General features: G+C 50.0%; 1 protein-coding gene across 2 annotated transcripts; it reads left to right on the forward strand.

The window, feature by feature from the left end:
* Window positions 1-4,026: 4,026 nt before the first annotated feature.
* On the forward strand, window positions 4,027-13,729 carry Arrb2 (arrestin beta 2). Of its 2 annotated transcripts, none has more exons than XM_042680629.1 (15): window positions 4,027-4,181; window positions 7,811-7,841; window positions 8,480-8,540; window positions 8,664-8,708; window positions 9,160-9,356; window positions 9,625-9,684; window positions 9,979-10,046; window positions 10,176-10,311; window positions 10,511-10,595; window positions 10,902-10,974; window positions 11,258-11,395; window positions 12,318-12,401; window positions 12,505-12,584; window positions 12,677-12,764; window positions 13,064-13,729. In XM_042680629.1, the coding sequence occupies exons 1-15, from the start codon at window positions 4,159-4,161 to the stop codon at window positions 13,155-13,157; spliced, it is 1,263 nt and encodes a 420-aa protein (XP_042536563.1). In that variant the 5' UTR covers window positions 4,027-4,158; the 3' UTR covers window positions 13,158-13,729. The 2 variants fall into 2 exon arrangements, with proteins under 2 accessions (XP_042536563.1, XP_042536564.1); XM_042680630.1 differs by having other exon boundaries at window positions 12,710-12,764.
* Window positions 13,730-15,210: the final 1,481 nt, after the last annotated feature.

The following is a 15,210-nucleotide window of genomic DNA, read 5'->3' on the forward strand; positions in this document are numbered from 1 at the left end:
GAGGATCACAGTTCAAAGCCAGCCAGGGAAGAAAAGTCCATGAAACTCTTATAATCAATTAACTACCAAAAAGTGGAGCTGTAGATTAGTGGTAGAGCCCCCCAAAAGTTCAGGGCCAGGGCCCAGATCCTGAGTTCAAGCCCCAGTACAAGCAAAGGAAGAAAGAAAACAAAATCTTCAAACTTCACAGACATTATCAATAGCCATGCTAGTGGGATACAATAATGTACTGTATTTTTTTTTTTTTTTTTGGTCCGGTCGTGGGGCCTGAACTCTGGGCCTGGGCGCTGTCCCTCAGCTCTTCAGCTCAAGGCTAGCACTCTACCACTTGAGCCACAGCGCCACTTCCGGCTTTTTTCTTTTTGCTTATGTGGTGCTGAGGAATCAAACCCAGGGCCTCATGCATGCAAGGCAAGCGCTCTACCACTGAGCCACTTTCCCAGCCCCTGTACTGTATTTTTTAAGAGACTTCCAAAACCAGCAATTGTTAAGTCAGCTAAGAGCAAATGCAACTGGAGGATTTGGTGAGGGTTTTCCTTGTTAACAATATGAGAAAATATTCTACTATATTTACAACAAAGTTTTTCTTTCAACCTGTCCATTTATCTTTTTGTTTATTTATTGCTGGTTCTGGGGCTTGAATTCAGGTACTGGGTGCTATCTCTGAGCTTTTTTTTTTCTTTTTTTTTTAGGGGGGGGTCCAGTTGTGGGGCCTGAACTCTGGTCCTGGGCACTGTCCCTCAGCTCTTCAGCTCAAGGCTAGCGCTCTACCACTTGAGCCACAGTGCCACTTCTGGCTTTTTTCTTTTTGCTTATGTGGTGCTGAGGAATCCAACCCAGGGCCTCATGCATGCAAGGCAAGCGCTCTACCACTGAGCCACCTTCCCAGCCCCTCTCTGAGCTTTTTTGCTCAAGGCTAGTGCTCTAAACCACCTGAGTACCAGCTTCATTTTCGGCTTTTTGATGGTGAATTAGAAATAAGAGTCTCATAGACTTTCCTGCCTATTTCCTGCTGAGGCTGGCTTCAAACCACAATCCCTAGATCTCAGCCTCCTGAATAGCTAGAATTACAGGTGTGAGCCACTGGTGCCTGACCATTACTATTTTTGAATCCATTCTTTTAGAGTTCTATGTTTAGTTAAGCATGCAGACTAGAGCAAGACTGCTATGTTATCTGTACTTCCAAGTCTTCATCTGTTAAATGGTTGACAATATAAGTTTAATAGAGTAATTAAGTTGAGCTTTGTAAAGTGATTAGAACAATGTCTGACATATCATGAATAGAATTAATGCCTTGTAATAATACCTTGTTTTTGATATCTTAGAGTCCATTCCAAACTCCTCAAGTTATAAAAAGTATTCTGTATTTTCTCCTAAAAGTTTTGTTTTATTCAGTGTATTTAGATTTTTTTTATTATTAGTATTCCAGAACTGGGATTTGAACTCAGGGCCTCACTTTTTTTTGCTGTAGGCTAGAACTCTACCACTTGAGCCACAACTCCGCTGTTAGCTTTTTGGTGGTTAATTGGAGATAAGAGTCTAATTCTTGCCTGGAATAGCCAAGATCCTCAGAAGCTAGAACTACAGACAGATGTGGCTACCAGTGCTTGGCTACAACAACTTTTCAATACTAATAACACTTTAGAGATCTCATTACCTTCTAGTCATGACCTTTGGCCAGAGTCATGTTTGAAAGAATGAGTCTAAAAGTCATGATAAATGTGAAGAATAAATTTAGAAGAAGGTGACAGAGCCAAGCATAGTGTTGCATGCCCAGCTATTCGAAAGTGGGACAAGAAGATTGTCTTTTGAGACCAGCCCAGGTAAATTAGAGGTAGAGTGACTACTGCCTAGCAAGCTCAAGGCCTTGCATTCAATTGGCACTACCACAAAAAGAAAAAGAAAGAAAAAAGTGAGGGTGGGAATGTGGCTCAGTGGTAGAGTGCTTGTGTAGCATTCATGAAGCCCTGGGTTTGCTATCTCTCAGTACCACATAAACAGAAAAAGCCAGAAGTGGTGCAAGCCAGAAGTGGTGCTGTGGCTCAAGTGGTAGAGTACTAGCTTTGAACAAAAGCATCTTAGGGACAGCGATGAAGCCAAGCCCCCTGACTGACCAAAAAAAAGAAGAAAAAAGTGTTAAATGTGAAAATAGAAGTTAGAGGTGTGGAGGGGCTGGGAAAGTGGCTCAGTGGTAGAGCGCTTGCCTTGCATGCTCAAGGTCCTGGGTTCGATTCCTCAGCACCACGTAAGCAAAAAGAAAAAAAAAAGCCGGAAGTGGTGCTGTGGCTCAAGTGGTAGAGCGCTAGCCTTGAGCTGAAGAGCTGAGGGACAGCGCTCAGGCCCAGAGTTCAAGCCCCACGACCGGACCCAAAAAAAAGAAGTTAGAGGTGTGGAGAGGTGGCAGTCAGTGGGTGAGGCTTATGTTTTAAACTTAAAGTTGATCTCAGAATCTGTCTTGTGCATATTACATTTTGTTGCACAGAAAAATAAGAGGTAAATGTGTGAAGTCATTTCATTTTTGGAAAGATGGGAAGGATATGGGAAAAGATCAAAGGAGGAAAACCTAGTCCAGATATATCACTCATCAGAATTTGTTTTATGTGTGTCTGCGCGTGTGCACGTGTATGCACACGCACACACACGCACATACATACCTATACTAGAGCTCCAATTCAGGGGGCCAGGAAACTGCCTCTTAGATTTTTTTACTCAAGGAGACCACTCAACACTTGATCTACAACTCCCTTTCCAGAGTTTGGGTGGTTGGTTGGAGGTAAGAGTCTAGTGGTTGGTTTTGAATCACAATTCTCATATTTCAGCCTCCTGAGTAGCTAGGCGGCATTATGTTTCCAAAACAGAAATCTCATGTCCTGAAGCTTCGGCAGCGGGATCAGGAGTTCTAGGCCAGCTTCGTCTACATAGCAAGACCTTGTCTCAGAAAAAAAAATCAAAACGAATAAAAAGTAACCCACTCCTGGTTTCAAGAGCCCTCCAGCAGGAAAGGGTCTCAGAATCTTCTCAGCCACTCGATTCAAATCCTCTAAGATTTCCTCAATCCTTCTCCTCAGCCTCCTCTCTCCTGTCACTTAACTCCAGTAACACTCTGTTCAGAACAGGATGTTCCTTGCTTTTCTCCTTTGAAATGCCCTTTCTCCACTTCTGCCCATCCTTCAGAACGCTTGTCCTCAAATTTCCTTTCCTCTGGGCAGCCTTCACTCCTCCCCCACACTGGCCAAGCAATTTATTTGCTTTAAGTTCTGACTCATACCTCTATAATAACATTCCTGGGATCAAAATACCTGTTTCTATGCCTCCTCAGCTATATCCCAGGGAGGCAGGGACCATGGTAAATCATTTGTCTCCAAATTATCTGACAGGGACTAGCATAACACGTGGGTGGATGGATGGATGGATGGATGGATGGATGGATGGGAGGGACGATGAGGAAAATTTTAAAGGGACCCTGTGAAAATCGAAGACACCAGGGGGAGCGTAAACGCCATATCATAGTAAGTGTGAAGGCGGGCTAAGCCAGGCAGCAACCCCATGGAAGACGGTGCTCACGGAAGCAAGTATCACGCATTGGAACGGCTCACCTACTCCCCAGACCGGGTCTGCGTTCTCCGCCCCCCTCCTCTCCCCCCCCCCCCCCCCCCCGGCCTGGACCGCCACAGAGATAAGCAAACAAAGGGGCGGGGCCCTGGCGCGCTCCGGACGCCGTGGCCAATCAGTGGACCCTGGTCCCGTGAAGGCTGACGCCTTCGTTTCAGGGGGTCCAATCCACTTCTAAAGGGCTGCGGCGAGGCGGAGAGCTGGGCAGGAAGGGCTGGAGCGAGGCTGGCGCGCGCAGGAAGGGCTCCCCCGGGGAGATCGAGGGCGGAGGCGTGGGGGCGGAGTCGCCGCCGTGCGTGTCTGAGAGCGGAGGGCCGGCCGGCCGCCGCGGCGCGCGAGCGAGCGGGCTGACGCATCTGGTCTCGGCTCCCCCGAGCTGAGAGAGGAGGACGCCGCGGGGGGGGGGGGGGGGAGGGGGGGAGGGCGGGAGGAGAAAGAGCGAGGGTGCGCGTGCGCAGTGGCGTGGGGAGGAGCAGGGACCTGGCCGCGGGCTGGGAGGCTTGCGAGCCAGCCGCGATCCGGGCGGGCGGCGGGCGCGCGCGCACCATGGGGGAGAAACCCGGGACCAGGTAAGGGAGGTGGAACCACGCCGCGGGGCGCGGGCAGCGGCAGGCCACTGCGGGCGCTGGGGTGATGCCCAGGCAAGGGCACTGGGGAATCGGGGGGCTGGACGCCCGGATCCTTAGGGGGCAGCCATCCAGGGCCGCCAGCCCAGGTCCTTGAGGATAATGGGTGGTGGGGGCGCGTGCTCGGACTCCTGCAGAAGGCGAGGCCCGAAGGGGATCTGGAAGCCGGCGTTGGGGGTTCTCGTAGGAATAGAAGGGTCAGACAGCTGGGTTCTCCCTTGCAGGCTGCGATGCAGGGGCGGAGGAAGGAGCAGGTGGCTGACCCGAGGGACTGGGTATGGGGAGACTGGATGCTGGGAGGGCAGTCCCTCAGATCCGTGCCTAACCAATAGAAAGCCTCCTGCCCAGTACCCCACAGGCAGGCCTGGTGCCCCCACCTGTCCCGAGGGCCAGGTGGCTCTGGCTTCCAAACTTCTGCCTTCCTATGGGGTTGCTAGGAGCAACAGCCTCATCTTGAGAGAGTACAGTGCATAGGGACCCTCTCTGAAATTGGTCCATATACCCCTCCTGGGGGGCTGGGGGTGGGGGAGGAGACAATATCTGCCCTGAGCACGCCTCCACTCCCCGGATGTTTTCTGTGCAATCGAGGCGCTTTCCTTCCACTGACACCCCGAGTTCTCTTTTTTGGTCTCCAGCAAGCTCAGCTTCCTGTTGTGACCCAACACCCCTTGGGGAAAGGGGGTGAATGCCTTGAGTTCTAGGGGAATGAGAGCAAAAGAAAAAAAGGTTGTATACCTCAACCCAGAGGTGATCAGGAATAGCGGCCTGGTCTTCAGTGTTCACTTGTTCAGCTGAACATCATTATCCATCCTACCCCCCCCCAAATGCATGAGTATGAGAACCCAGGTTTTTTAAGCTTCAAAATAACCAGTATGTAAGAAAAATAGAGGGAAGAGTGGCATCCTGAGTGAGGATTTAAACACCCCAGAAAAAGGCGAAGTAACTGACTTGAGGAAGGCCCCCAATTTCCGTTCTGTGGGTCAGGGAGGGGGGACAGATGGACCAAAGAGAGCTTGCTGACTTGGCATAATTCTCTCCACCTCATCAAATTCTGGGCCACAGGAAATGGAGAGAATAGCAGGAAGTGCAAAGGGTATCTGTTTCAGTTGACACCCTCACCCCCCACACCCACTGGGCCTCACCCTGGTCATTCCTATATTTTGCTTCTGTGTTCAGTCTGAATATGTGTACCCTGCTTCTCCTCCTTACATTAGCAAGAGGTGCTTGGGTTAGGATCCAGAGGACAGGTGCCCTGTAGTTCCAGGCTACACTATCCTTGGCCAATTCATTGTGACTGTCAAAGCCCTCTTCCAGGGCTCCTAAGGGAAGGCAACACTTGGACAAAAAAGAAACCATGTTAGGCGCCAGTGGACAAAAAAGAAAACCATGTTAGGTGCCAGTGGCTCACGCCTGTAAACCTAGCTACTCAGGAAGTTGAGATCTGAGGATCTCAGTTCAAAGCCAGCCTGGCAGGAAACTCTGAGATTTTTATCTCCAATAAACCACTCAGAAAACCGGAAGTGGCACAGTGGCTCAAGTGGTAGAGCACTAACCTTGATCTGAATAGCTGAGGGACAGTGTTCAGGCCCAGAGTTCAAGCCCCATGACTGATGAAAAGAAAAAGAAAACCAGAAGTATAGGTTAGAGCCTGGCAATTATCCAAAAGATGGGACAAAAGGTTGAGCATTTATTCCGGCTGCCACCATGCCCACATCCACACATCTATTGGTTGGGGATATTCAGGAGGTTGCCTGATCCTTTAGCGTGGTATATCTAGACAGACTCCAGGAACGAAGGGACAAGTAGAGTTGTAGCAGAATCCAGGGTGATAGAGTTGGACAGTTAGTGATTTTGGGTTCTGTTACCTGTGGATCCTTTCCAGTATTGGAAGGAATAGAATGGGTACTTCAGAGAAGAGACATTTCCTTACCCTCTTACAAACAATAGAGTCTAGCCTTAGATTGTTTTTAACACCTGGGTAGAAAATCAACTGGATAACCATGTTGATAGCCATTGCAGAGGACAGTGTGTACATTTAGTGATTAAGAGCAGGAACTTAAGAGCTGGACTGCCTCAGTTTGTATCTTGAGTTCCACCAGTTTCAGTCTCTGTGACCTTAGACAATATTCTTGATTTCTCCATGCTTCAGTTTCCACACCTAAAATACGAGTATTAGGACAACCATCCTTGGATTGTTGAGTATTAAATAAGGTAACTCACTTGAAACACTTGGAACAGTGCTGGACATTGATCGTGTACCAGTAAATGTTAAGTCAGCATTATCAGCTTTGTCATTTGCCTATGGTTTTTCAAAGCTACCTCAATGTACAAGGTCCACCAGGGCCTTCTACAGAGGGAGACAAATGAAACATAACTGCCCTTTCAGCTATCAAATCTCAAGTAAAATATAAACATGATATGACAGGAACACCCACTCTCTTAAAAAAAAAAAAAAAAGGAGTGACTAGAATCTAGGTTGGCGCTACATCCAAAAGCAGGAGATATTTGATGCTTTTATAAACTGCTGAGGTTATTGGAGGTTAATAGATTGAGATCAAACTTGGGTAGTACTTATGACAGAAATTAATTGAGGGAGCTGGGCGCTGGTGGCTCACGCCTGTAATCCTAGCTACTCAGGAGGCTGAGGTATGAGGATCGAGGTTCAAAGCCAGCCCGGGCAGGAAAGTTTGTGAGACTCTTATCTCCAATAAACTGCTAGAAAACCGGAAGTGGTGCTGTGGCTCAAGCTGAGCTGAAGAGCACAAGGACAGCGCCCAAGCCCAGAGTTCAAGCCCCACGACAAAAAAAAAAAAAGAAATTATTTGAGGGCCATTGCTCTTCCATGTACCCCAGCTGAGGTCAGGTGGAAAGATAGTTAGATCTGACCTAGATATTGCAACCACCCCATTTAGGTCTGCTCTGGGAGGTGGAGGAACTTGCATGGTTCCTGGGGCAACAGGTGGCCATTACTGTGGAGGGGGACTAGTTTGGGTCGACCAAGAACAAAAGAGGCATTTGCCCTGACAAGTGACTTCAGGAAGTGTTGCATATGAAATGTGAGGGAGGGCTGGGAATGGGGCTTAGTGATACATGAAGGAGGCCAGGTGCTGGAGGTTTAGGCCTGTAATCTTAGCTACTCAGGAGGCTGAGATCTGAGGATCACAGTTCAAAGACAATCTGGGCAGGAAAGTCTGTAAAACTCTTTATCTCCAGTTGGCTCAAGTGATTGAGCACTAGCTTTGAGCAAAGAAGTTCAGGGAAAGCACCCAGGCCCTAAGTTCAGGCTCCAGTATTGGCATACACACACACACACACACACACACACACACACACACACACACACGAAGAACACACACACACACACGAAGAACACACACACACACACACACACACACAAGAAGAAAAAGAAGGAATGTAAGGGACCTTCTGGAAAGAAGCTGGGAGGGTGTAAAGCTTCAAACCAGGGATCCAGGATGAGCTCTGCTTCTAAAGTGGGAGGGGGTAAAGTCCTGGTGTGGGGTACCCTACTGAGTCTGAGGGAGGCAGTGGGGTCTCCCTTTCTGTTTTGTTAGGGTCTTCAAGAAGTCGAGCCCTAACTGCAAGGTGAGTCACCCATGGGGCTTACCCTTTGATCCTCCCTAGGCCCTACCAAAGCTCAGCCTGCCCCCAGATGAGACAGTCTCCAACCCCTCGCTCCCCACTTCCTGTGACAGCTAAGATCTCACTTCCTTCCCTCCTCAAGCCCCTTGCTGCAGAAGCTGCTCCATCTGAGCCAGCCACAGATGGGGACAGGGCTAGATCCTTGACTGGAGGGAAGGGACTAGAAGCAAATCCTGTTCCTTGTAACTTTCTTAGCAGCCTGGGGCTGGGAAAAGTTAACAGCCCCTTCCCCCTCCCCTAGGCTATGGCCTGTTTATTCGTGAGCCCCTGAGGGGACTTAGTAAGGCTGGCAGCTGCTAACCAGCTGGTCCAGCAGAGTCCTCCCTGAGGACACACACATCCACACACCCAATTGGTGAGTAGAGGTGTGAAGAGCATTAGGGGAGCAGCTAAAAAGCCTAAATTTGGCTGGGTGGTCTGGAAAACCCCATCACATCACCCTTACCTTTCAATGCTACTGGAAAGCTCTCCTTTCCCATAGTCCAATCTAGGGAACCCAAAGCAAAATAGCCGCTTACGAGGGCTCTGATCCCTGGTCACCATCCTCCCCAATCTTCCCTGTTAACTTTTGACACCCTCAGCTCACTGTGTACTTGGGCAAGCGAGATTTTGTAGATCATCTGGATAAAGTGGATCCTGTAGGTAAGTTTGCCCAGAAAGGAACAGCTTATCTCCTATGGGACAGGGTGGGGGTGGAGGTGGAGATGGGGGATGAAGTTCCTGGGCCCAGGATTGGGGAAATGAGCCCATATGCCCCTTCCCTAGATGGTGTGGTGCTGGTGGATCCTGACTACTTGAAGGACCGAAAAGGTACTGGCTTCTAGTCCAAGAACCTGAGGGGAGGGGGGAAGTGACATGGACCAGGTGCCCCAGAGAGCTAGGGTACTGAGGCAGAAAGATTCAGGAATGTCTTGTGTTGCTTAAGGGAGGGGAGGGATCTGGAATAAGGTTACTCTTGCTTGCCTTCTTCTTCCTTCCTCCTTCTCTATTTTCCTTCTTTCCTCCCTCCTTCCTCCTCTTCCTTCCTTCTTTCTTCTTCCTTCATGCCAATCCTGGGGTTTTTTCACTCTAGGCACTCTGCTACTTGAGCTACAGCTGCACTGTTCAGTGGTTAATCAGAAATAAGGATCCTACGGACTTGCCTAGCGTGGCTGGCCTCAAACCGTGATCCTCAGATCTCAGCCGCCTGAGTAGCTAGGATTACAGGCATGAGTAACTAGTGCTTGGTTAAGAAGGCCCTACTCTTGACCTCTTTTGCCAGTGTTTGTGACCCTCACCTGCGCCTTCCGCTATGGCCGAGAAGACCTGGATGTGCTGGGCTTGTCCTTCCGCAAAGACCTGTTCATCGCTACCTACCAGGCCTTCCCCCCAATGCCTAATCCACCCCGGCCCCCTACCCGCCTACAGGACCGGCTGCTGAGGAAACTGGGCCAGCATGCCCATCCCTTTTTTTTCACAGTGAGGATGTCTCCCACCCACCACAGTGCATGAAGTCTGGGGCTGGGTTGGGTTGAAGGGTATGAGCTACTTGTTATGGACAGACCTGGGAGAAAGTGAGGAAATGTCCCTAAATGTCCCTTCAAGGCAGCCTCCTCCCTAGGACTCCTCCCCTGGCTTCTTCCTGTCTCATTTCCAAGTGCCCTTCTTCCAGCTCCTTAAACTGAGATTGGGAGGAGGATTTGGGATTTTCTGAAGGGACTCAAACCTCCCTTTTCTTCTGCCACAGATACCCCAGAATCTGCCCTGCTCGGTCACACTGCAGCCAGGACCAGAGGACACAGGAAAGGTATGGGGAGGAAGAATTTTGAAGTCACAGAAGCAGAACAGGGTTCAGCAGAAGCCTAAAGCTCAGCTGAGCTGGAGAGTGAACTGCAGGGGGTGGGCTGGAGACAGTGAGGTGTGATCTGTGGGTGGGGTCACTGCATGTCACCTGCAAACACCTGAGGGCTCCCCCATGCACTGCCATGAGTAATTCTCTGTCCCAGCCTGAGTGGAGGGAAGGACAGAGGAAGGAAGGGGAGTGGTGGAGTTGGGAGCCCAAGCATTGGGTAAGATGTGACCTTTCTTCCCCCTTCCTGAGGCCTGCGGGGTAGACTTTGAGATTCGAGCCTTCTGTGCCAAATCACTAGAAGAGAAAAGCCACAAAAGGTGAGGGAAATAACTTCCTCTGATTTCGCCATTTCCTCCCTACTCGCTAGAATCTTAAGATCCTGGTGGGAGTTGAAGTCAGAATGCCTAGGAATCGAGCCCTACCTCTACCCCCAACCTCTCTCCTAGGAACTCTGTCCGACTAGTGATCCGAAAGGTGCAGTTTGCCCCAGAGAAACCCGGCCCCCAACCTTCAGCTGAAACCACACGCCACTTCCTCATGTCTGACCGATCCCTGCACCTTGAGGCCTCCCTGGACAAGGAGGTGGGGACCCAATGGGTGACACCAATGCCACAAGCAGGCCAGCTCCTAGGGGGAGGGGAAAGCCTCAAGCAAGATGATAGTTTGCCTTGGTGGGTGTGGAATCACTATGGGCTTAAGCTAGTGGAATGGAGCACCCCAAGAATGGGACCAGTTTAAAAAAAAACAGTTCCAACAGTGACCCCTCCCCTCCCTTCAAAAGCTGTACTACCACGGGGAGCCCCTCAATGTCAATGTCCACGTCACTAACAACTCTGCCAAGACCGTCAAGAAGATCAGAGTCTCTGGTAGGAGGTGGGGGAGAAGGATAGGGGAGGGAGAGGGAGGGACCCCTGCATAAGTGACTACCACTGCAGTCTCAACTCAGACCATAACCCAGTATGTAAAACCTACCAGGAGCATTTAAGACTGTTCAAGAATGATATGCAGGCCCTGGCAATTACTGTGGGGAAGGCTGTGTGTCAGGGGTAGGAGGGAGGGGTATGCGGGGTGTGTGTGGGAGTGTCAGGCTCGTATCATATAACTACATGACTAGAGTTAGCCCTGTGTAGTCTGTGCTCCATCTAGAGCTCTTTGATGCCCCTGTCCCACAGTGAGACAGTATGCCGACATCTGCCTCTTCAGCACTGCACAGTACAAATGTCCTGTGGCACAGCTTGAGCAGGAGTGAGTATTCCCAGAACTTGGGACAATTGCGGGTCCCAAGCTAAGGGGAGAATGTGAGGTGGTGGCTAGATTTCTTCCTGAGTGATTTCCTTTCCAAAGAGGTCTCCCCTACAACCAGTTGGCTCTGAGCTACTAAGTATCCTTGAGTAGGCAGAGCCAAACCCTTGTAATCTCTGCCCCAGGGACCATTGAGGGAGGTAATATTGTTTCCAGGTGGTAGGCTACCCCCTCACTCAGCCCAGCCCCTCCAAAAGTCTTGTCTAACTTGTCCCCAACCTCTCAGTGACCAGGTATCCCCCAGCTCCACATTCTGTAAGGTGTACACTATCACTCCGCTGCTCAGCGACAACCGGGAGAAGCGTGGCCTTGCGCTGGATGGGAAGCTCAAGCATGAAGACACCAACCTGGCTTCCAGCACCATGTGAGCCTGGGGCTGAGGCGGCTGAAGTGCCAGGGACACATCAGTGAACAGAAGAGACAGACTCACACATTGTAGAGAAGGGAGGCTAGACAATCAGATAAAAGTGGTAAAACATACAGAGGGCAGAGGAGTGGGGGGATGTTGATTTCCCTGGGAGCCAGGGAAGGTGAATGATGAAGTCAGTAGGGATGTGTAGGGGAAGAAGGTTCCAGGAAGACAGATAGGATAAACCCCTGAGGGGCTGAGGAATTGCAAGGTGCTATTGTGCAATTAGGCATGAGCAGCCCCAGAGGTCCAAACCTTCACAAGGGCTGGCTCTCTCCCCTCCTCATCTGATGCCATGATACTGGAAACAACTACACAATTGCAAAGCAGGCCTGGAGGCCAGCGTGGTGAGCAGGACCCACAGAGAAGTAGGAGGTGATGGAACAGCACGCACATGGCTGTCAGGTCAGGACTCAAGTGATGCTGCTACAAATGAGGCTCCAGGAGGTTCTGAACAGGGGAACCCCAAGGTGACCTCTACTGGCAGGGCTGCATTGCTGCTGTTTTAAAGCTCCAGGGTCTAGTGAGAGTTTGTAGTTTTTTTTTTTTTCTTTTTTCTAGTTCTAGATTTTGAACTCAGGACTAAAGCGCTCTGGCTTAGTTTTTTCCAATCAAGGCTGGTGCTTTACCACCTGAGCCACATCTCTGTTTCTGGCTTTTTGCTGGGTAATTGGAGATAATCTCATGGACTTGATTTGCCTTGTCTGGCTTTGAACCATAGTCCTCAGATTGCAGCCTCCCGAGTAGCTAAGATTACAGGCTTAAGCCACCAGTGCTTAGGTGAGGTAGTCATCTTGCTCAGAATCCTGATGGGAGTCCCAGGGGAGAGCTAGTTGACAGAGGGAGCTGATTCAGGTCCCCCTGCCCCCAATTGCAGTGTGAAGGAGGGTGCCAACAAGGAGGTGCTGGGGATCCTGGTGTCCTATAGGGTCAAAGTGAAACTGGTGGTGTCTCGAGGCGGGTAAGTGTGATGGGAGAGCCAGCTGTGTGGGGTGGGGGGAACCACAGTGGTTCTGATTCCACCTAGTCCTTGTCATCTTCACACAGCCTCTCCCCCTCCCCAGGGATGTCTCAGTGGAGCTGCCTTTTGTTCTAATGCACCCAAAGCCTCATGACCACATCACCCTTGTCAGACCCCAGACAGGTGAGCTTTCTACCCACCCCCAGCCCTGCAGGGGAGGCCTGAAGCAGGGCTAGTGGGAAAAATAAATAAATAAATAACTCTGGTCCTTCCAGTGCCTGCCCACCCACCCTCTTCCCTTCCCCCAGCCGCTCTGGAGACAGACGTCCCTGTGGATACCAACCTCATTGAATTTGACACCAAGTAAGAAAGCACACCCTACCTTCCTACTTTGACCCTCTTTGGATAGATTCCAGTAACATTCAAATCCACTCTGCTACTTCCTGGAGAGTTTTGTTTCTTTGACGGGTCGGGGGCAGGGTGGTGATGTGTAAGGTCGGACCTAGCTTTATGAGACCACCCACTCCTGTTCTTTTTGTCTTCTTGCAAACCCCTCCCTGGATGCTTTTTGACCACACTCCTCTGTCCTCGGGATGAGGGTGGAGTGGGAGGCTGAACAGAAGTATCAGCTGCCTTCACCTCCCATCCTTTCTACCACCAAGCTATGCCACAGATGACGACATTGTGTTTGAGGACTTTGCCCGGCTTCGGCTGAAGGGGATGAAGGATGACGACTATGATGACCAGTTCTGCTAGGAAGGGGGGCTAGAAGAAGGGAGAAGATGGTGCTGGGAGAGGTAGGGGCAGGACCAAGATCCCACTGTGAGAGGGGTGGGGAGTTGTCCCATTTTTTTCCCCTCCTTCCTCTCCATCCAGCAGGTTCCTCAGCTAACCCCTCGGCTCCCTCCCCAAGATACACACTGGACTCATCGCTCATTCAAACTGGGCATTCATCTTTTGACTACACACAGCTCTGTTTCCCCCTTACACAGGATAGGGTGGCAGGCTGGGTTTACACCTAAATGTTTTACAGGGGGCCACTGAAAACAAGGATAGGAAATGGGGGAGAAAGAACCCCTACATTCACCCTCATGCCAGCACACCCCCTCCTGACACCATCTCTGCCTGCTATTCCTTCAACATGAGGCCCGGTGGGGACAAGGCCATTTCTTTGTTTCTGAACATACAGAAGAAAATAAACCTTTTAATAGGTATGAGTATGTGTTGGTGTGTTTCTGTAGCATTTAAGATGTGTATAGTGTTCATTGGGGCTTTTCTGTACCACAGGGCACCTGACACTGACTATCAATAAATGCTTATTGAATGATTGTGCAGTTGCCTGTGTTCCAAGGTAAACACTGAAACTTGATTTAGTCAGTCCACACTCAAGGGTACAACCACAAAGTAAATGTAAGCCATCGGCAGGAGGAATAACTAACTTCTCTGCACACGAGGTGCTCCCTGGAGTTGGGCAAAGCAGGCTCTCACACATAACCTCACTGTGGCTTGACCCACTTGGGTTTGTTTCTACTGTTCTTTATGATTGCTCAAGCAGTGCACTGTTGGGACTCAGTGGAACCATATTTGCATGCCTCACCAGACAGACACTGCCAGAAGCCCAGGCCATGGGTAGCCAGGAGTCATGCGTTGTCATGCTGCAGTAGGCCCAAGTCCTAGGACCAGTATCTTAAAGATGTTCCCATGACTTGTATTAAGACTGAGGCCAGGCACTGGTGGCTCATGCCTGTAATCCTAGCTACTCAGAAGGCTGAGATCTGAGAATTGTGGTTCAAAACCAGCCCAGGTAGGAAAATCCATGAGAGTTAGCTGTAATCCACCAGAAAACCAGAAATGGTGTTGAAACTCAAAGTGGTAGAGCACTAGCCTTGAGCAAAAGCTCCAGGACAGCACCCATGCCATTAGTTCAAGCTCCAGAACTGACAATAATAATAATAATTTAATGAAAAAAAAATACAGGCCTGACCAAAGCTCCAGACTGGACAGGAAGGAGTTGGCAACACTTCAGTCAGGCCCTGTTGGGCCTACAGGTGATCTCTTTTTTAATTGTGCCAAGGGATTTTATCAGGTATTTACCCCCTCTACCATTTGAGCTACACCTTCACATCTTCTTTTGGGGGGGGGGGGGTCCAGTCGTGGGGCCTCAACTCTGGGCTTGGGCGCTGTCCCTCAGCTCTTCAGCTCAAGGCTAGCACTCTACCACTTGAGCCACAGCACCACTTCCGGCTTTTTTTTTTTCTGCTTATATGGTGCTGAGGAATCGAACCCAAGGCCTCATGCATGCAAGGCAAGTGCTCTACCACTGAGCCACCTTCCCAGCCCCAACCTTCGTATCTTTTTGGTGGTTAATTGCTGAGAAGAGATACGTCTCTAGCAGCTGGCTTGGAACCTTGGTCCTCAGATCTCAGCCTCCTGAGTAGCTAGGATTTAGGAGTGAGCCATCCATGCCCAACTCAATTACCCTTTCTTAACTCTCCTGTTCTCCATTTTTCTTAAGGTTCCATTTATTGCTCATTCCATGAGCAATCTTGGTTTGAGCCTATGATGTGCCATAGGGAACAGAAATAAACATTGAGTCATTCCCTAGTTATTGAATTATGTTCCCTCTGTCCCCAGAAGTATAGGAGCTATGAGAGTGTGAGAGAGGGAATGTGACGAGGTTGTAGTTTGGGGACAGTTTCCATGGAGGAAATGACCTTTAACCAGGGAACTGAAAGATGAGTAGAACCTTATTACAGGGATGAACATTCTGGACAATGGCAACACCGCACATGAAGGCCAAGAGGAATAG

This window comes from Dipodomys spectabilis, unplaced genomic scaffold (genome assembly GCF_019054845.1).
Source record: "Dipodomys spectabilis isolate Male_0828 unplaced genomic scaffold, ASM1905484v1 ptg000062l, whole genome shotgun sequence".
NCBI classification, from domain to species: Eukaryota; Metazoa; Chordata; class Mammalia; order Rodentia; family Heteromyidae; genus Dipodomys; species Dipodomys spectabilis.

Bases quoted from the DNA above. Each gene is read 5' to 3' on its own strand.
- Arrb2 (XM_042680629.1), top strand. From the start codon at position 4,159: ATGGGGGAGAAACCCGGGACCAG. The intron at 4,182-7,810 runs GTAAGGGAGGTG...CTGTTTTGTTAG, and splicing joins GGGGAGAAACCCGGGACCAG to GGTCTTCAAGAAGTCGAGCC. The intron at 10,975-11,257 runs GTGAGTATTCCC...CCAACCTCTCAG, and splicing joins GTGGCACAGCTTGAGCAGGA to TGACCAGGTATCCCCCAGCT.